This window comes from Cylas formicarius, unplaced genomic scaffold, assembly GCF_029955315.1.
Source record: "Cylas formicarius isolate icCylForm1 unplaced genomic scaffold, icCylForm1.1 PGA_scaffold_10__41_contigs__length_53128322, whole genome shotgun sequence".
Taxonomy (NCBI): Eukaryota; Metazoa; Arthropoda; class Insecta; order Coleoptera; family Brentidae; genus Cylas; species Cylas formicarius.
The window spans coordinates 43,139,106-43,160,524 of NW_026844214.1; the positions used below are offsets into that span (position 1 = coordinate 43,139,106).

At 36.0% G+C, this 21,419-nt stretch overlaps 2 protein-coding genes across 8 annotated transcripts in view; one reads left to right on the top strand and one right to left on the bottom strand.

The window, feature by feature from the left end:
• Positions 1–20,076, top strand: part of LOC132708295 (focal adhesion kinase 1-like) — a 41,574-nt gene extending 21,498 nt beyond the window's left edge. For 2 of the 6 annotated variants that reach the window (XM_060680536.1, XM_060680533.1), the window contains exons 6-16: positions 463–498; positions 863–979; positions 2,372–2,554; positions 4,634–4,889; positions 5,769–5,923; positions 5,992–6,330; positions 6,781–7,496; positions 10,137–10,289; positions 11,978–12,253; positions 12,321–12,649; positions 18,140–20,076. In XM_060680536.1, coding sequence (XP_060536519.1) covers positions 463–498; positions 863–979; positions 2,372–2,554; positions 4,634–4,889; positions 5,769–5,923; positions 5,992–6,330; positions 6,781–7,496; positions 10,137–10,289; positions 11,978–12,253; positions 12,321–12,649; positions 18,140–18,473 — 2,894 coding nt within the window. In that variant the 3' untranslated portion in view covers positions 18,474–20,076. The remainder of the gene's footprint in view (positions 1–462; positions 499–862; positions 980–2,371; positions 2,555–4,633; positions 4,890–5,768; positions 5,924–5,991; positions 6,331–6,780; positions 7,497–10,136; positions 10,290–11,977; positions 12,254–12,320; positions 12,650–18,139) is intronic. The other 4 variants (XM_060680534.1, XM_060680537.1, XM_060680538.1 and 1 more) reach the window with 4 other exon arrangements.
• LOC132708296 (acylphosphatase-1-like) lies at positions 18,343–20,967 on the bottom strand. Of its 2 annotated transcripts, XM_060680541.1 has the most exons (5): positions 20,801–20,967; positions 20,730–20,746; positions 20,571–20,680; positions 20,415–20,517; positions 18,343–18,478 (listed from the first exon to the last, which is right to left on the bottom strand). In XM_060680541.1, the coding sequence occupies exons 1-5, from the start codon at positions 20,931–20,933 to the stop codon at positions 18,470–18,472; spliced, it is 372 nt and encodes a 123-aa protein (XP_060536524.1). In that variant the 5' UTR covers positions 20,934–20,967; the 3' UTR covers positions 18,343–18,469. The 2 variants fall into 2 exon arrangements, with proteins under 2 accessions (XP_060536524.1, XP_060536523.1); XM_060680540.1 differs by lacking the exon at positions 18,343–18,478 and having other exon boundaries at positions 20,181–20,517.
• Between the last annotated feature and the right edge of the window lie 452 nt (positions 20,968–21,419).

A 21,419-nucleotide genomic window follows, 5' to 3' on the forward strand; every position in this document is an offset into this window, starting at 1 on the left:
CCTTGGATAATCCCATTAAAAAGCAATTGGTCACTTTCTTATGTCTATGAACAGACCATACCTGTTATTCCACGTAACGTGGCGCGCAGCCCTCAGATGTAGTGCAAGTGTAGTTGAACAATCTTTGCTTGCATATTTAAAAATTAACGATTCATATATCTAAATGGCAGTGTAATACAGCATCGCGTCATAAGAATTTTTTTTAAATTAGGGTTTTAGTGACACTGGTGACTCACTGTCTTCAGATTTGGGTTGACTAGTATTTACCACTTTATTGGGCGTCAGAATTTGTAAAACTATCGTTTTTGGAGCCAAAAATTAATTGGGACATTTTGTAGGGGTAGTAGGTAAAGTAATAATATCGCTGTCTCAATTTCTCTGTGCTGCAACCGTTATAATGTGGTATTTTTTCCGGTTAATAACACCCCATTTATAAAATTAACGGTTTCGTTTGATTTCAAGCCACAGTGTGGAAGCAATTCCCTTGTCCCTGTAAAGGTTAGTAGCGTGTTGGGCGGAAAGAGTGAGAGAGAGCACGGCTTCTTGTTTGCATCGGAAACACATTTTTATTTTTTTTTATTTGGCATCGTTCCTGGGTAAAATACGTTAATTCTGCCCTCTTTTCACCGTTTGAAGATGACTCCTAGAGGGACTTTTCATTATTTCATGCGTAAAATTCCGCAATAGCATATACTTTTTAGTTTTTACTTTATATAGGTTGTACAGTTTTTCAGATTTTATACACACCCCCTTCGGTTTGTGCATCTTGTTCTTGTCATATGAGAAAATTGCACGCACACTCTCTCACCTCGCAATGGTTTCTACCTCGCTTCGTGAGCGTTATAACCCGGCTTGTTTTCAGACGCAGCGAAGAGTAAAACTGGCAACGCGAAAGACTCTTCGAATGTGATCAGTGGAACCCTTGTCTCTGAAGACTATGCGGAGATCGTTGAAGAGGGGGACTACTCGGTGCCGGCAGGTAATGTGTGCTTTTTAACCCAGTATTATGCAACAAGTCGGCTAAACGGTATTTGAGTCATGAATTTATTTAGTACGAGCAGAGCGAGTCTTTAATAAAGTTTAAAGTTTTGCAAATGTGTTGCACGTTTTTCTACGACCGTTAGTTTTGCAAAACCACACCAATTCATTCGCTGACATGACCGTTAGAATTGACAAACTTTAAAATTCAAGCCGAAACTGACTTGGCACAATGACACTTCCCGCACGCGGTGTACAATAGGTATTTTACAGAAGGGAGTAGAAAATAATAACATTCCAGCATACCAGAATAGACGATTAAAAAGTAGTTATAATAATAAATATAAATTGCCCATAAGACATGGATTTTTTCTGTTTTTTCAAGTTTTATTGTTTCCTTTAAACCAATATTTCCTTATTTTATATAATTTATTTATTGTATAGAATAAAAAATTCTTAGTCTAATGAAAATGTGAGATTCCGGATATGCACAAATTTTATAAAACTTTGAGACAATAATTTATTTATTTTTTATTTCTCGTTCTTAACCCTCCATATATATTTATATAAAGCAACTATGAAGGAAACAGGAGCAGAAGCTGAATAATACATTCCTTATAATAAAAATGTGTATTTTTTGAACTGTTAATATACCAAAATTGTTAATTTATATACTATATAAAGATTCTGTGGATCCAATAGATGCGGTCTAGACCGCGGATTTTATTAAAAAATATATAGCAAAGCTTATACTTATAATATTTACATATTTTTTTCTTTTAAGTGTTTTTTGTAACACATTGACACGTTTGTCCAATAAATCTCTTACAGACTTTTAGTCAATCGACAACCCTAAGTAAAATATGAATATTTAAAAAATAATTCGTAAAATTTTTAGTTGATTATTTGAAAAACTGAAGCCTTATCTTAAAAATATGTAAATGCTGCATACACTAAATGTACCTTTGTTATCCTTTGGAAACGCAAAATAAATTTGATTCTTTATCTATAAAAGACGGACAAAAGCAATAAGCAGCTCTTGTCCATTTGACCCATTTAGACAATGTTTCAGATTCAGAAGCTATTGGGAAAGTCTGTCGTCGGTCTGCAGGGTAAACTACACTAATCACAAGCCCAAGATAAAACTAATACCTACTGACAAAACACAATAACGACAAGAATTAATCTAAAATTAGTTCTTAAAACGTTACAAACGTGTACCTTTTGTTTTCGTCGAGTTTTCCGCTTATAAAATGAACGAAATTTGGACCTGTCAAACTGGCATTCTTTCGGTTCCGTATTTTTGTTCCCTCGGGACAATGATAACTTTTAAGTATAAATGGCAAAAAAATGTATTTCGCTTTTATAGGATATTATTAAAATTTCTCCATAGTGAAAAATTACGAGCTGATGCGCGCGCAGATCGAACTCGGCGAGATTTTGGGCGAAGGTCAATTCGGGGACGTTCACAAGGGCACCGTCGCCACCAAGGACGGCGCCGTCATTCCGGTGGCGGTGAAAACGTGCAAAGGCGACGCCGACCTCGCGACGACCGAGAAATTCCTTGAGGAAGCCTGTGAGTTAACATTTATACGTGTAAAGTGATAATGTTGCCAGTTTTGCTTGATTAATTGCGAGTTAATCGCCAAGAGTCAGTAAATTAGATCGTGCAATAACATCTGTGAAATTATACGCTCGGTATTGAAATAAATCGATTTTAGATCAATTTATAGGACGGATTTGCGAGTTTTTAACCTTTTTTTTTCAATAGCCAGTTCACGATATCTTAACACCCTTACATTTTTCTGAACCATTTTTTTTTGGGGAACATCACAAATGATCGAATGTTCACATGACCGAAAATCCCGAGCGGCGTTCGGTTCCGTTTCGGAAAGTCTCGGTGCGTCTCGTCTCGCGAGGGATCTCGATGTAGCAGACGCTCAAATGGTATACTAGATAGGTATAATCCGAATACGAATTAGGAAAAGGGTGCTTGTTTTAAAGATACATTCAAAAGAATATTTTTTATTACAGCCACCGGCTAAGGTAAAAGTTGACATCTTTCAAATCAAATTTATGAATGACAAAACAAAATAGGTAAGGATGATGGGAATAAAGCTGACTGAATTCATTGTGGAATTTGTCCTAGCCAGTTGCGAGTGAGTCTTGGGGTAATACACATTTATGGGTCCCTACCCTTAGGCTGCTTTACAAATAAGATGGGGCGTTTCCCATAGCCACATGAGAATCACATAAAAATAGACTTATGGTGCTACAAAAATACTTTAAATCTGCAGCATATCGTGGACCTGGCTTCTGGACTCACGGCCCCAGAAATGTCCCTAATGGCCGCACCAAATCTTTTGTTATTGCATTGGTGTAGCAAAAAATATTTGTACTGATTGTTCTCTTTTCTGATGTAAAACTGTTCAAATGGATGAAATGAAACAAAAATTTTAATAATTATTCCCAAAACATAATATAATAATTTTTTTCCATCGACATTTCCTTGTATTTGATGTACAATCCACTGTGTCTTGTCCAAGTAAAAGCCTATAATAATAACATTTTTTATTTTTGTGTCAAAGGTAACCTCTACCTTTATACACCTTATTAGCAGTTACCAGTAATTTTTTTAATAAACGTCAAATATATTTATTTATATATATATATATATATATATATATATATATATATATATATATATATATATATATATATATATATATATATATATATATATATATATATATATATATATATATATATATATATATATATATATATTTCTAGTTTGTGAGTTCTTGGATCCTTTTCACTTATATATTCTTAAGAAATGGTTCTTGGGTTTTTTTTGGTCCTTTTTTAGTGAAATTAAAATAAGTTTGTCGATTTACATATTCAATATGTCTGTTGTGAATGTTGTAAAACTGTAAATTACCAAACAATTATATAGTGAACCGTTGTTTTTTGGCTTAAGGTTAAAATTAAATGTCCGAAGAAGGTCTTGAAAACCGAAACGTCACAAAAAATAAAATGTTTCACAAGTAACGGAAATTTATTTTAATTTCACTAAAAAAGGACCAAAAAAAACCAAGAACCATATATATATATATATATATATATATATATATATATATATATATATATATATATATATATATATATATATATATATATATATATATATTGTTATTTAATATTTCTTGGTGGTTCCTATTAACTTATATAAAGGTAGAGGTACCTACCTATAAAATACTTTCTAGAAAAAAATCAAAATTTATGCCCATATTTGATGAAGGGTAGGTCCAACAAATTGGTTAATATGCTTTCATACAGGACCTTGCGACAAAAAGGGCTCGTGCCAAGCTTTTGTGCCAAACTGTATAACCAAATGAATATCTAGGTCACTCGCTTGCTCCCAGAACTCTAGTCAAGTCTTTCAGTTCTACATCTACATTCGATTGCCTCTACTTCTGCAACGAAAGAAGATTTTCGGTCATTTGAACATTCGTTCATTTGCTACCATTTCATTTTTTCTGCTAAATTACTGATATTTTATGTTTTACTAACATAAGCCTTTGAATTGAAAGTTAAGAGTTTGTCCGAAACAGTCGAAGAATTTAGAAAACGTCATATGTTTCGGTTTCATTAGATATCATGCAGAAATTCGATCACCCCCACATCATAAAGCTGATAGGAGTGTGTTCCGACTCGCCCGTATGGATCATCATGGAGCTAGCCAAGCTGGGCGAACTAAGGGCGTATCTGCAAAATAATAAGCACATCTTGGACCTCGCCACATTGTTGCTGTACGCATTCCAGCTGTCTACCGCTTTGAGCTACTTAGAATCTAAGAAGTATGTACATAGGGATATCGCCGCTAGGAACGTTCTGGTTAGTTCCGATAGGTGAGTCGCTTTTTTTGAGTATGTATGCATGTGTGCATTTTCCGGTTTTTATAAATTTTTTTGTTTGTTTATTAAAATTAATGTATAAACGCTATAAAATTATATGAAATGTCAGTCGATTTTCAGTTGTTTATTTGTCCTTGAAAGGAGTGTGTTTATTTTTCTTGAAATATCTAGTTTCACGGAGCAAGTTACAAAAAAAAAGTTTTGTAATAAGGTTTTTAAGAACCCTTTAAAAAGCATGTTAAAAACTCTGAAGCAACCTACACCAAAGATTATATATATTATCAAACTTAAAAGTGTTTTGGTATTTGTCGAACGTCTTATAAAACTTGTAACACCAATGGTTTTATAAAATGGTATAAAACCATAAAAACTCTCAAAAAAGTTAAATTAAGTTAAGTTATAAATAGCCCTTTCCTAAACCTTGAGCTTACGTATAAGAAATGCCTTACATCTATGTCATTTTTGATAACAGAAATCAACATATAATTGAAAACGACTCAAAACAGGCATTTTTAAAAACTATTAATGGGATAACGAAGAATATAGAAAAAATCTATATACGCTACTGCAGTTGATACAAAAAAGTGCCCAAAAAATGTTTTCTCGGTATCATAAATAAAAAATTCATTGTCAATTACACCCACCCTGTGAAATTTCCCCCTTCCCACATTACATTCCAAGCGCGCCGCAGTGTTGCCAAGTCAGTAAATGTTACGTTCCACAAGCAAGACCTGAAGATTTCTTATGTTTTTATAGATTTTTCCGCAACATGGATATCATTTTTGCGAAAAAGGTGGAATCAGACTGAATTAAATAATGCTAGGCGGTTTCTTTTTCAATTGGGACGCATATATACAAGTGATTCAATTCTAGATGCGTCAAACTCGCTGATTTCGGTCTGTCACGGTGGATGGGCGAGGACCAGAGTTACTACAAGGCCTCTAAGGGTAAACTGCCCATCAAATGGATGAGCCCGGAGAGTATCAACTTTAGGCGGTTCACGACCGCCAGCGATGTGTGGATGTTCAGTAAGGGCTTGACGTCTAGTCTGTGAGAGACATGTTCCCACAATTGTGTCTCTTTTCTCTGTCCTCAGGTGTGTGCATGTGGGAAATCTTAATGTTAGGCGTAAAACCATTCCAAGGCGTGAAGAACAACGACGTGATCGGAAAGATCGAGAACGGGGAGCGACTGGCGTTGCCGCCAGATTGCCCGCCTCGCCTCTACTCGCTGATGTCGCAGTGTTGGGCGTACGAGCCGAGCAAACGGCCAAGTTTCAAGGACATCAAGGAGATTTTGCAGGAGATCCTGGTGGAGGAGAAGCGGGCGCAGCAAGAGTGCTCGCGGCGGGAGACGAGGAGGGCGGCGGCGATGTCGTGGGGACCCGCAGATGAGTGTTGCCCCCCGCCGAAGCCAAGCAGGCACCCCATGCAAGGTTTGTGAAGTAAATCGAAAACGTCTATTCCTAATTTTTTTTTATTCATATTTTGTTACTTTAAAGCTGACTTATTTGAGACGTTGGTAATCAAATTTTTTGTGAGTTTTGGTTAGTTTTCGCGGAAGAACATTATTAAATAATGAAAAAATGGACTATATGTATTTTTTCAAAATTTTGGGAAATGCCTTGGATTTAGTTCTTTAAATTTTTGGTTAATTAATTTGTCTTTAGTGAATAAAATAAACATGTCATGTGGTCATGCTCCAAGTAATTCCCGTTAACATGTCAAAAACTGTCTAGGTTGTGATTAATTAATTTATTTGTTAGCCGTTTAATTATCTGGTGGACCATTCTATTGGTCTTATAGAAAAATTTTTGTCGACCCGCTTGAATTTATCTGAAGACGCGAAAACTCGTTCGGTTATTAGATTTTTCTCATTTCGACAGCGCTCGACGCGTCGTTGCTGTCGTCTTCGCTGGACGCTGCGTCGGACCCGGTGCCGCAGACGTACATCATCGCGCAGAATCCCGAGGTGCTCGCGCATCTGATGCGCGAGAACGAAAACAGGGGCGTGACGCCGGCCATGTACACCGTTCCCGCATCGGTATTTAACACGGTAGCGGTAGATTTCGAGCGCAAAGATCGCGTCCCGGAACCCGTCCTCAAAACCTGCCCGATCCCGATCCAAAACCTCCAGAAGTTAGATCCCGAGGTGCCACCCACTGAAACAAAAAAAAATACCGTGGATAGGACACCGTCCAGGGCGAGTACCGGTCCTTCGACGCCCCTGATGGGATCTTTGGAACGGAAACAACCGTCCTCTAAATATAACTCGCTCGAGAAGAACGGTCGCGTGGTCTATGGATCGCGAGGTAGCCTGGATAAGGCTGGGCCGCCACCCTTGCCGTTTAGTGCCGGGTCGTTGGAGAGGAGGTCAAAAAATTCTCCGCCGCCGCCGCTTGGTGGCGACCCAATCGAATGTCATTTCGATTTCGTCCCGGTTTACCATCCCGACCCTGTCATGTACGAGTATGGCGAGACCGAGGGGGCGAGGCCTCAGTACGTCGAGGAGTGCATTTATGATTTCGGTGGCGACGACGTCAAGAGCTGCGCGCGCAAGCGGCAGTTTTTCGTACAGCCACCAACCTCCCACCAGCAACAGGTTTGGTGGACGCATGCAGCATGACGCTTGGTTGGTGGGCGTTCCCGCCGTTTTCGTGCCGCATGCGCGGTAGCGTTTTTTTTTTCTTTTGCGTGCATTTTGTTTTGGCACCTTATTTCATCTCCCAGTGGCTGTCGATCGACAGTGACGTCGTTTTATTCGTTTATTTTTGGGTGGGTGTCGGAGATTTGCTGTTTTGTTTTTTGCTCTGACGATAGAATTTTGTGGATTTGGCTCAAAAACCATACTGATGCGTAGTTGGTTTGGTAGTAAAATTATTTTTTGAGCATCTTTGTTGGGAGTTGTGTGTGTGTGTGTGTGTGTGTGTGTGTGTGTGTGTGTTGTGTGTGTGTTGTGTGTGTGTGTGTGTTGTGTGTCTGTGTTTGTGTGTGTGTGTGTTTGTGTGTGTTGTGTGCGTGTGTGTTGTGTGTGTGTGTGTGTGTGTGTGTGGTGTGTTGTGTGTGTGTGTGTGTGTTGTGTGTGTGTGTGTGTTTTACTTTTTTGCATCGTTCTTGAATAGTGTTTTCAGGTCCAGTTACCAGGAATTGGTCGATTTTAGAGATTTTTATTATCTCTCAGTAAAATCATCTAGTTAGATGTTCGTGACGTCAGTCAGTGAAAAATGTGCTTTATGTTTTATGGATTTTCATCATTGAGAATGTTTATTGCTGAATATGGGTAATTTTCGCTCAATAAACTGATTGTGGTTTTGGGTTACATTGCTTTGGTTATTAATTTTTGTTATCTGAAAGTCGTTGCCGAAGAAAATTTGTCCTAAGTCAATATTCACGTATTGGTTTTTCAAACATCAGGGGACTTCTGAATATTTTATTTGTCTACAGACATATTTCACAACTAAGTTCGAATTTTGGATTGCATCTAGTCCTTATCATTTGTCCGATACGTTATCAGCTGCATATGCGAATTGTATTTTTTCTTATCTAAAACGATAACAAGCCAGTTCAAACGTAACGTTCAAAGTAAGTGAATCAAGTGCTGCGAAGCGGTGATATTAATATGCTAAGTTGTTGCACGGCTTGTGGTGGTCGCGACGGGCCGGAAGACGAATCCCTGGTCGATTACATCGAGAACCGGATATGGGAGCCCAAAAATCGAGCAAAATTCGAATCCGAATTTCGGGTGACCACGAACGAAACCTTAAACACCCACCGTTTGAATATTTGCAAGAACCAGTTTAAAATTGTCGCGATAGAGAAGAGACAAGGCCGATTGGAGGAAGAAATAGCCGGTTTCAAATACGAGTTTGGTAAATTGCAGTCGATCGTCGAGGAGAATTTAATTTTGAGGTTAAGTCGTATCGAACGCCGGCCCGAGGTACTTCGGTGTGTTGGAGGGTGGGGGTCTTGTCTAACAATTGGTCTTTTCAATTACTTTATGTTTCCAATTTCCAATCCTGATTTTGTAGTAATTTAAGTTTTTGTTTTTTTGTGACAAGAGTTGTGCTAAACATTATGAAAACAAATATTAATAGATATTTCCAAGTAACTTAACTTTTTATATAAAGAATGATATATTAAAAATTAATTGACAATAATTTATTCTTAAAAGCTGTTAACATTGTTTTTCATTAAAAAGTTGTAATTCCCAAACCAATGAATATAATGCTCGTTTTTTATGATAAAAGAATTATCTGTCAGTAAATAAAAACAAAATTAAATTTTAGACGACTAGTTCAATATATAGAAATCAAGTGGTCAGTATTTTTTTTTAATTTTATTTTTTCTGATAATTTTATTTCTAACAATTGTGTGGATTTTTCTTAACTGCCACATACCAGTGTCCTAAATTGTTTTAAACTTTTTGCTTTTTTTTTTCATGTTTTAATAGAAGAGTTTGGAGCCCCTTTTTTTGAAATTTCGGTATTGTGTTAGCTACACTTTAGAATTTTTTTAGATCAGTTCTCTAGGCTTGTGTATTGCGCGACTACGACGACAAGACCACTTGCGTAGTAGTTTGGATGCCCCTCCGTCACTTTTCTTTTTTTTCTTTGTTTGCGTTTGGTTTTTCTGTTGGTGCACGTGACAGTTTTTGATAGACTTTTTTGGCGAATGCGTTGCAATCCACAGTAGCTATAAGTTTTTCCCTTTATCCGCCTCTCCCGTATTTTTGCGTTGCGTGATTACTTTGCGTGGGCGTGGCAAAAATCACCCAAGCGACCACTAAATGTAATTAATTTACTATAAATAATTACTTAAAGTCTTTTGTCTGCCAGTTGCTTTTTCAAGATTTAAAGGGGTTTTTAATTAATTTTCACTAACCAAAATAAGATATAAAAAGGGAAAATATGTATATTTTACTTGAAACACTCTCTGGAACTTAATAACTAAAATAGTTAATTGGACATATTCCCAAAGCGCTCAATTTTAAATTTACATTTTTAGGTATATTAAGCTTCAATTTTTATTACTAAAGCTCTCGATATTGTAGTTACTTTCAAACTAGATTCACAATCATTTTAAATCGAAATACGAAAATTGCCATTAAAAGAGTATTAATTAACAATAAACTTTTTAAAGTAAGAAATAATAATAAGTATTAGTTCAGCAGAAAGTGATACTTTGCCGCGTCAACTTCAATTCGAAAGTTCCACCCATCGTCTGACGTAACTATACTCCACAGCCGGCTTCCCTCTACGGCGATCAGCTGCTCGAAAATCTCAAGTACCAACCGTCGAGCCATTTCAGTCACCAGGTGCTCGAGCAGAGGCTACGACAGCAACAGCTTGAATCCGAAGAAGACTCTAGGTGGCTCGCCGAATCGGAAACGAATTTGGTAAGCGTTAGCGCACGGGTTTCAACGTTTCTCGTCGTTTAGAACGACTTTATCTTAAAAACAAAAAAACACTGTCGCACCTTAATTTTGACTAAAAAGGGCTTATATGAAAACTCTCTTATCTCTACTCTATCGAAAACGAAAAATCAACGCGAATTCTGGTTTAATAATCATGATAACAAAAAGAATTCAACCGTTTACGAGTGGGAGGCTTTTCTCTGTTCGACATACTTGTTTCGTGTCATAGATTACACACATTTCTTCGACGCTTCAGATCCTTTACTTGATTCTAGTGTAACTGTCGATGATATCAAAACAATTTTAAAACAATGTAAACCTGGCATGGATCTAAAACCGTACGAATTTTTAAATAATCTACCCTTTAAGAAGTGGCGACAGTTAAAATTAAGGCCGACGATGACTTCACTAAAATGTTGGATGTCACTGAGGGTGTCCTTCTGACCGCATTGCTTAGCCCTCTACCTTTTTCCCTTGGTCTTGCTAATATTGACTACTTTTCTTCAATGGATTGAAGTTGCATAGGTTCAACTTACTGGCTTACGCACACGCTGTCGTTTTATTAGCTGAATCACAGAGCCAATTACAGAAAATGTTGATTTGTCTGGCCAAGTACGCCAACGAAAATTCTGTTGCAATCAATACCAAACAAACTAAAGTTATGCGCTTTAGTAACTCCCCTTTTGCAACTAAGTCAAAGCTCTTCTTGGCTGATTCAAGGCTAGATGTGGTTAAAACGTTTAATTACGTTGCTGTGACATTCTCTTCTTTCTCTTTGTTAAGGGAAATGGCAGGCACAACAGTTTCGAAAGCAAGTTAGGCAGCGGGGACCGCATCGTCGATGCTGAGAAAGAGTAGGCTTTCCTCTTGGGACGCAATTTAAAAAATATACCAAACAACCATCTTAAATAATTTTTCCGGATGTCTTCCAGTTTGGCGCATACGTTATACCGACATACTTGAGCTAGTAGAGACCAACTTTGAAAAAAGATGATTTGATGATACTCCCTAAATCAACTTCACACACACACTTAATTTACCAAACCTTTAAATCTTGCCACAGTTTTCTTATGAAACTGTAAAGAATGGACCAAGGTCGTCTCCCGAGCTATCTCGATCAATCAAAGCACACCAAATTCAACTGGGCATCTCAGATTAGAGAGCTGTTTTGTGAATTGTGTTGTGGTGAGATGTCAACATTACAGCCCGTTCACAGTACACGAATTTTTACTCAGGTTTGCACCCTCTGATCTACCACCCAGCTATTTAAATTGCCAATGTCCATTTTAATAATTATCGCACAACTAAGATTGAGTAATAACGTTTTTTTGAAATTCTCCTATAAGGGCTGCGCGTACTTACGTATATATGTACGTATGTAACACTAAACAATTTGAAATAATTTCCCACCTTCTACTCACTTGTCAGATGTATAATGCTCTCTATATCAATATAATAAATATATTTATTACTGTTTTAAACAATTTGGACACTCGTGGGTCAAAACGTCTTGCCTTTTTTATGATATTATATTAAAGACCCGCGCGTTTCTAAGAAATTAGTTTACTATTTTATTTTCTTTGGGCTTATGTAATGTCTGATACGGATTTCTTGTTGTAGAAATATAAACAATAAATAATAGTAATAATAAAACACTGTTTCCATTGCAGAAAAAATTGACCGTCGTTGGCCCTCTCAACGAAACGATCTCGTGCCTAGAAAACACTCATCAGTCATCTCTTCCCGCGAGCCCGTCGAATTGCTCCGAGCACCAGCGGTCCGGGGACGGCGTGGTGGGCGTTGCCGCGGGCAACGGGTTACAGAGCGGCACCGCCTCGCTCTCGAGCAGCAAAAGCCATTCGCCTGTGGGCTCGTTGACAAACACGATGACATTAAGCGGACAGCAGAGCGGATCCGATTTCGGCAGCGACTCTGAAAGATCCAAGGTACCAAATTGCTTATTTTTCCATCCAAACTATCGCTTTATAAGCTCATCGTTATTTTGATTTCAAGGATGTTCATCACGTGACAGCCATACCGGATAGAACCCACGATCGGGTGTACGAGTGCACGACAGACGTAGTGAGGGCTGTCATGTCGCTGTCGCAGGGTGTGCAGCAATCACACGCAGACCAGTACCTCGACTTGGTGAAGAAGGTGGGACTAGAGTTGCGGTCGCTTCTGGCCAGCGTCGACGACATAGTTGGGGCGTTCCCGTGCGCCGCGCAGAGAGAGGTCGAGATGGCGCACAAGGTGCTATCCAAAGATATGGCTGAGTTGGTTGGTGCGATGAAACTCGCTCACCAGTACAGTCGAACGACTCTGGATGCGGAATATAGAAAGTAAGATGATATATAAAATATTTTTGCATTTTTTTTTACATCGACAAACCAATGCTTATGTTGTCTTATTTTTACAAAACCAAAATAAGATATATAGTAATAAGGTAGATAGTAGATAGATTAGACACGAAATAATAATAATAATAATTTATTTGCTGTAAGAATTTACATAATCAGCATCTAAATCTAAAGGAGGCCGAAATTAAAATTTAAAAAAGATTCTAGTTGAGAAACCAAGGTATACATATAATGTCTATTAATGTTGACAATGCCAATTACACTAAAGTTTTAAATCCTCTGCAAAAAGAACACTCTACGAAAAGGAAGGAAAATATGTAGAAAAAGAGTCCACTCTATATAAAACTCTATATAAAAAAACAGAAAAGTCACTCATATAATATTAACTTCAAAGAAACTGTTTATATTGATATTTTAATGCGCCCACTGATAATGTTTTTAAATTGCGTGAAATATGTTTAAATAAAATATAAATATTATAAGTGAAACACCTTTCATAGTAGACTATGCTATGGGGCGGAGGGGATATGTAGTAGGGAAATCTTAAATTAAGAGTGTGTACATCTGTACGATATCGAATTTTATTTGTTATATACTCTGGCCGATCTGTAGTTATAATTTTTATTTATTTATTTATTTACGGTTTAACTAATTTACAAAACTTTTACATTCATTAAAGACAAAGAGAGTAAGACTGCAGTATAAAAACTAGAAATCAGAACTGAGGTGGCTTTTACTTGATAAAAATCCATTTATCAAAATAAATAAGAACTAAAAGTTCAGATTTTCACGAAATTATATATTTTGACATGATAATTGTTTCGACAACACCGTGTCTTTATCTGTGTCTTTATGTCTTTATAAAATATACATTTGATAAAGACACGGTGTTGTCGAAACAATTGTCATGTCAAAATATATAATTTCGTGAAAATCTGAACTTTTAGTTCTTATTTATTTTGAAAAGGATCAAGCTTTAAACAGTTGCACGCTTTAAGCATTCTAGTAAGGGGTGAATAAAATCTATAATTTGCACGAAGGTAAGCTATGCGGAACATTGAGCTACCATAGCTCCTGTAATATGCGTTAAATTGTATGCTATGTAAAAGAGCTGGACAATAATAGCAACCAGTCAGAATCTTAAAGAAAAAAACTAAATCACTCTGAGATCTTCTGGTTTTAAGAGTACCAATATTGAAGGCCTTAGCTATAATGCTATAGTTGATCTGATACCCATTATAGATATTGAAGCCAAAGATATCACGGATGCATATTCCAGTCTAGAGTGAACCAAAGAGATATAAAGGAGTTTAAGGCAATGTGGAGTAAGTTGGCCACAATTTTATGAAACAACACATGCGTGTAAAGTTCTGGCCTTCTCCATTTTGTTTCCTTTAAATATAAGTGACAGGTTCTCTACGGCAAATGCCATAAATGAATCGAAGGCATGCTTTCTGGACGCGCTGTATTCTGTGGTTGTACACTAAGCGAGCATCGGCAAAATTAAAATGACTAAGAACAAGTGAATCTGTCAGTTTGATCTTGTCACTCCTAGAAAAAGGATTTGGATACATTTTTGACTTGATATTTAAATCTTAACTCAGAATCAAAAATTGGCTCAAGATTCTTGCTCTGATTGGAATATGGAACATCATCGTCACCGATTTTAATTTTAATGTTTTGACACAATCTATCATTATGTTTTCCGAATAACCAAAAATTTTGATTTTGTTGCATTTATTAACAGCAAAAAACACCAGATTATTTAAGTCCTCGTTAATATAAAGTTGAGCGATATTTACCAAAACCAAAACTAACCAAAACTGGGATATTAAGTAGTCTGTGGATAAAAGCATAAAAAGCAACCATTTTGCGTGGGTAAGGGTGATATGAGTTCTTATTAAGTCCTCGTTAATATAAAGTTGAGCATCCGCATATAGATGCACTTTGAATTGTTTAATGCAGCTATTAATATCACATGTGTAAAGTGAAAATAATAAAGGGCCCAAAATTGTTGACTCCTGTGGTACATAACTGAACTTGTTTAGTTATCGGTGACACACCAACATTTGTCTCTACATACTGAACTCTCTCTAAATAGTTTTAAATTAATTTAATCGAATTAGGGTGCATTAATGATATCGTCAGTTATACTTAAGAGAGCAGATTGACACGTTGGTAAAGTGCAAAATCAGTCAATATGTTCCCTCATTTAAATTGGATTTTAAAAAATGTTTATTTAAAGTTATGGATTTGTGTAACTCGTCCGGTATTTTATTTGACTGTTTTTTGCAATGTATATTAAGATTTTTAAGTGCATTCTAAAACCGCTTCTAGTTGTTTATTGAATCTGTCAGACTGTGCTTTTCTTGGCGGGTAGCTATGTTTGTTTGATTTTTAATTTACGTCTCGGTGGCCCTTCGCTTACAAAGAATGTAAGAAGAATTGGAATTTACTTGGTAAATTTAATAGAAAAAAATTCGTTCGGTTACTTATAGAATGTCAAGATATCAGATTAACAGTAAATCAGAATTCTTTTTTTTACATCTGAGGACGAAGGTTATAGAACTAACCAGAAAACTACTCATGCAGCAGCAACTGACTAATCAAAACTTTGGTCACGATAAGTTTTTGACTCTCCTCCAGCGAACTATAATATTCATTTTTTCAGTGTTTAAATTTCCGCTCTGCTATTGCTGCATGATATTTTTTCAATCAGTTTTCAAGATATTAATTAATTATATTGTTCGTTAAGTTAAAGTTCTTATTGCTCAGATACTTGAGTATTTAGAAATCTGAAATCTTGGCTAGAGATTATCAGTATCCTGGGTATCGTACTCTGTAGAGTGTCGAATAATGCCTCCTGCAATATGCACAATGTTTACAAATCGTCTTACACAAAATCGGCGAAAAGTACGGATGGAATACCACGTTTATTTTAAAATAGGATAGTAGATAAAAGCATTTTCAATTGATGAATTATGTTCCTATACCGAAATGGTAAGCGTTTCGAAATAAAATCAGTTTTCTAACAAAATCTAATTATTTTAATTATTTGTGTAATACAGTAAAATGATTACTTTTGTCCTATCGTGAAAAGTAATTGTCGCAAAGAGCGTGGTTGAAGAAACTTATGACTAAGACTGCGAAGAGGAAATTCTGGAAATTATATCTAAATTTCTGGAATGCCTGCTATGGGACCAATCACATTCTTCTAAAGTCCATTTTTTGAGAAATGACCGTATATCACAGATAACCAAAATGAACAACACCGTTTTAAAGTTGGGGTACATTCGATTCTTTTTCATGGAATAGTTTTTGCTCTGTCTTGAAAAGAAAGTGGCCTCCGAAATTTTTCGGAGATAAATGTCAACAAGTTTTGAATGGCTGAACGTATTTTGTGGGAGTCGTTGACAAGCGCTGCCCTGATTTCGATTGCATGTATCGCAGCTAAAGGGCGTTTTGCGACATCACTACAAATAAAATTAATTTTCTTTAGGAAACTAAATGAAATGACATCTCTTTTATTGCAACAAAAGATAATCCAATAAGGGTGTAACACACAAAATAATGTCACCGTCTCTGGGAATATTTCATATATTATTAAATACTAGTATTGCTTCTTTTAGCAACAAAAAAATTTACTGTTAAAACGGCAACATTATATTTTAAATGTCAATAATGATTAATACTCATAGTCATATGAGTGAAATATATTAAAGTATTGAAAAACAATAATACAGATAAAACACTAACATCTTTCCGTTCTAATGCAGGATACTCCATTGTATAGATTCTAACAGAAGCAGTTGCGTTTTCAATGTGGCCACCAAAATACAGCATAAATGGTTGCAATTTTAATATGATTGACACTTAAGCACCACCATCACAATATTTTTAATTACTGGTGTACTCCTACAAATTTAAATTTAACAACGGAGACGCATTTAAATCTAATTGGTCATTAAGTAATAGATTCGAATATCTCATTTTATTAATCTCCATAGATTCCAACAAATTTAGTTTTTCGCTTTTTGATTGAAATATCAAATATCAAAATTATCGTCAAACTTGCGAATTTCTGAATTTAAATTAATGGCATATTTAGAATCCTAAGTTTTATTTTTATACACCTTTTTATGTTCGTTAATGATATTTTCCACATTGTCCATGAAAATTTCTGTAAGTATGTGGGTTCGATAATTAAACGTTCTTTAGCAATATAAGATCGACCATTAAAGTCAAAATAATTTTGATTTAAAGAAACTATTAAACTATCTAGCAATTCGTGTTTTATGATAGGGTGGACTTGTCTTGGAGTGAGATTATCTGTTATGTGTGTTACGTACAGGGTGGGCACTTTGGTAGAGGCCTGTACTTTTTCTCATGGACTACTGATTTTAGGAAAAAAAAGTTAAGTTTTATGGTTTAAATTAAATTTTAAAATTATTTATTTTTTATATATACAAGGTTTTTTATATGTACATAGTTGCTGCACCGACATTAGTTTTAAAATTTTAAAAGGAAGACCCCATTTATTTTGATATTTTTATAATCCTTGCCAAAAATAAAGGTACGCTTTTATAGAAACTAATTATTCAAATTTTGTGTAGTTTAGACAGAAATTGAGATTATACATTTTTGTATGCAAAATTATGTTCTGAGTAAATATGGTCTTCCACGGGTGTCAGTAATGATAACTTGTTCAAATTTTAAACACAATTTTAGAAGACTTCCTTCTAACAAGCTGCGATGACTAGGCATTTTAAAATTATACAGTGTGTCTTAAATTAAGGGACTCTTTTTTTAAATTCAAATTGCAGTATTTATTTTCTTTAATGAGACGCCCATGTTTTTGATTTTTTTTTCTCAAAGTGCGTCAAAATACCTATATTTGGTATATACATGTCCTATACCTAAATTTAATGGTTTTCGAACTACTGACACCTAATTATTTTAAAGAATTTTAAAAAAGCATATCGTTCTTTTTTTTTATTAATTAATTTTTACTAATGTCGGTCCAGCACTTATCGGACACCCTGTATATATAAAAAATAAATAATTTTAAAATATAATTTAAACCATAAAACTTTTGTATAAACTTTTTTGTTTCTAATATCAGTAATTCCTGAGCAAAGGCCCGTAATAAAGCGCCCACCCTCTTTACGTCAATTGGTGGAACGCTAGGAAATAGATTTTGGACGTCAAATGAAACTAGAATTGCCTTAGCAGTTGTTTTAATGTCTTTAACCCTGTTAATTAGTTTGAACGAATCTAGGTTTAAAGGCAATATGATATTCTACAATTTTTATTAATCTTGTTGAGAATTTAACTGATGGTGCTGTTACAAAAGATACTACAGGCCTTATTGGCATATCCTGCTTGTGTAATTTATTCCTACCTCTCGTTTTCCCAAAAAGTTTTAAGTTTCATCAACCATGAGACACCCGGTAGACTATGTCGGTGTTTCAGGGGCATGTTGGGGGCGGCCCACGTGCTCGCGATGGACTCGAAGAACCTGCTCGACGTCGTAGACACGATACGCACGCGCTACCCGCAGATTTGCCGACATATTCGCGACGACTCGGACAAGTTCGTTGCCGACGTGGGCGGGCGCGTGCATTCGACCGAGTCTTTGGAGAAGCAGGACGTGGAGAAAGTTCAGCAAGTAATGTTAGACGGTCGCTCCGAATCCATGTCGCCGACGCCAGTCGCATGCACTTTCGTCACGGCTCGCGCGTTTCCCAACTCTATCGGTTCGTCGCCGTCCTCATCGAGCATAGGCGCGAAACAAGTCGACAGTTAGTCCATCTAACGGACGACGGGCAAATGACGGTGATATTATTAATACGAGCGAGTCGCGTATATTTGTACCGCGTCGCAACATAGATAAACACCATTCAGAAGCCGCAAAGAGGATTCAGTTCAATATTTGTTGGTGGACCTAAACTGTCTGCACCTATACAGAGTGTTAATTAAGTACAGAGCGTCAAAAAAAACTATCTTATTTGTTTTTTTTATATTTCTTGTTCAGTAAAAAGGCAATTAGACGAAACTCGAGATACTGGGTTTATTAATGACAAGAAACTGAAATATTAACTTTCAACTTATATTAAACCTGTTACCTTTTGCATTTAAAATTGAGAGTAGGTCTAATTTCATCTAATTGACATGTTACTGAACATAATTATAACAAAAAAAATGTTTTGTTTAACACCTTTTTATTTTAAAATTAGTTACTTAATTTACACCTTGTATAGGTTTCGAGCGGTCAAATGGGTTAGTTTCAAACAGGTTTTCCGCGGACCCAGTCTCTTTATAATTTGGACTCAATGTCATTTATTGACATAAAGAATTATGATTCTGCAGAACTTGTCTAGGTTAAACGTTAATTGCCCTTATAAATTGCTCTCATTGGCACTTCTCGATGGGGTTATTCTTTGCAATGATTGGAATCATTTTTTTAGCTCATTGAAGATATATTCTACACCATATTTTTGTCGCTATAGTTTTTTTAATTTTATCAGTAAGGAAAAGAATGGACGAAATATATTATTTGATGTTTTCCAGTGTTTTGGACGTAGTACAAATATAGCTGCTTGTTTATTATTATTATTGTAGTAAGAGATTTTGCGCGGCAGCGGCAATTGGGAAACGTCACCCTAAGAACAAATTTTTGTCGTATTTTTCTATGAAAAAGTACTTAAAATATTTAATTCTGATTGAACTTGATAAACTAAGGTTTATATAAGTAGAAAAACTAAGGAAATAATCAACACAGCTGGAACTGGGTATCCTGTATATCAAAATTAAACTATTTTTGATCTGCACATCCACTACTATTCACCACCTAATTGACGTGATATTCTTTAACACTATGTGTAAGTTCTCTTAAAATTATTATCGGTAAAGCTTTAAAGTTATTAATTTTTTATGCATTGCACTATTTATTTTCGTCCAAAAAATGGGCATTGCGTTGCACTTGAGCCAGTAGGTGGCGCTGCCTGACGTTTCCCCGAAATCGCTCCCGCTCGTGTTTTTTTTAAATTGCCAAAAGTCTGAATGTGTCGTGTTTTTTAATTTGTGTCGTCACTTTTAAAAGTGTTTAAAATAAATACTAGTCAGAACATTATTAAACTAGTCCCGGGGTCTCCGGCGTCGTTACGACTAAAATACTCAGCTCGGACGTCGCGAAGACGTCAGAGACTGCCGACCCGCTTCCCCGCTCAGGTGAGCGAAATTCGCCATGCCCACGCGGCGTATATATATTTTACGAGCTGCGGATCAGTATTGACGTTTCGCATTATTTTTTACATTTCCATCTCGCGTTTTGAATATAGGTATTGTTATTATTTTCTGTTTGAATATATTATGATTATAATTTAGGTAAATAAATTTAAATATCGAGGACTTACGATGGTTTTCTTTCTCTTCTTTGCTTGACTAATACCATACCATTTTATTTCAAGTCTCCTACATACATGTTAAGAAATTATTCGAAAATTTAACCTTATCAATCCATAAAAAAATAGACTGGTGAGAATAACAGGGAATTTCACTATTTCAAAAACAAAAACAGTTTTTAATTGGAAAAACTGAAAAGCAGCCTCACTCCTGTAATTAATCAAAATTTAAAACCTTGCACTTATGAACTACTTTTTTAACGAGTTAAGAAGTTAAACAAACACAAAATAAATAATTCTAATGACATTTGTCTAATATAATAAATCTTTAATTAATGTTTTACCGTAAACCCATCAAAAGTGAACCCCTCTATTTCATGTTCATCTTGAAACACAGCTCTGTCAATTCTGGATTTAGGGCTGCCTTTGGTTTGCAACCAGTGCTTCCTAAAATATTGGAATATTGTAAGAAATGTGTTTATTCCTTCTTGGAGCCTTACATCGCGTTAAGTCGCTTTTTACTGCCTTCCAACGTGCCTTCAACTGTATCTCGGTCTGTGTTCCTACACCAGCCCTTGACGCCCAGTTTTGTGGCCTCGCTCTGGGTGTACTATAAAACTGCGAAATTAAACGACACATTCACGAAATGTGCATCTCACCTTTCTAAAGAATACTCCTGAAAAGTGCAAATGAATGTTGTATCTGGAAGTCAATTGTTAATATAACATACCTTGAACTCTACCGTATATTTCGAATTTAACGGAAAATAACTTATCGTCGGAATTCATGTCACTAACTTTTTCGTTTTCGGACAACTTCAATCCCAAAAATACAAATAACAAACAAAATTTGGAATTAACCATTTTATTTTTTTTTACTGCTATTGGCTAAGACTGCCAGGAACATTCGGCCAAGCATTTTGAGGTGAGAATATTTTTCTTTTCTTATGTTAACCGAAACCCTAAAATGATTCGTTTCCCATTTACCCGAATACCTTTTCAGAAGAGAGTAAGAGAAATTATTTGCTTCTATATAGAATTCTGTGGTGGAGCATTGCACGCAGCGGTTTAACCTCCTTTCGCTCCCGACAGAATCCCTTGTATTTGTCTCAAAAAGTTTGATATCGGTTTCCACGGTGTGGATTTAGTGTTCTGAGTGTTCAGTGTACGTCTTAAAGTGATAATCGTCGTCGGCCCCGTCGTTTTTTCCCGTTCACGCCGGTATGGTGGCCGGATGGGCCCGGGTGGTCCTTGGTGGAAGCGGGGGGAAGCCGATTTTTTTTGGTATCGGTCAGAATCGTTTTTTGCTAGCTGAGCAAATTATTGGTTATTTTTCTTCTTTGTACGTGG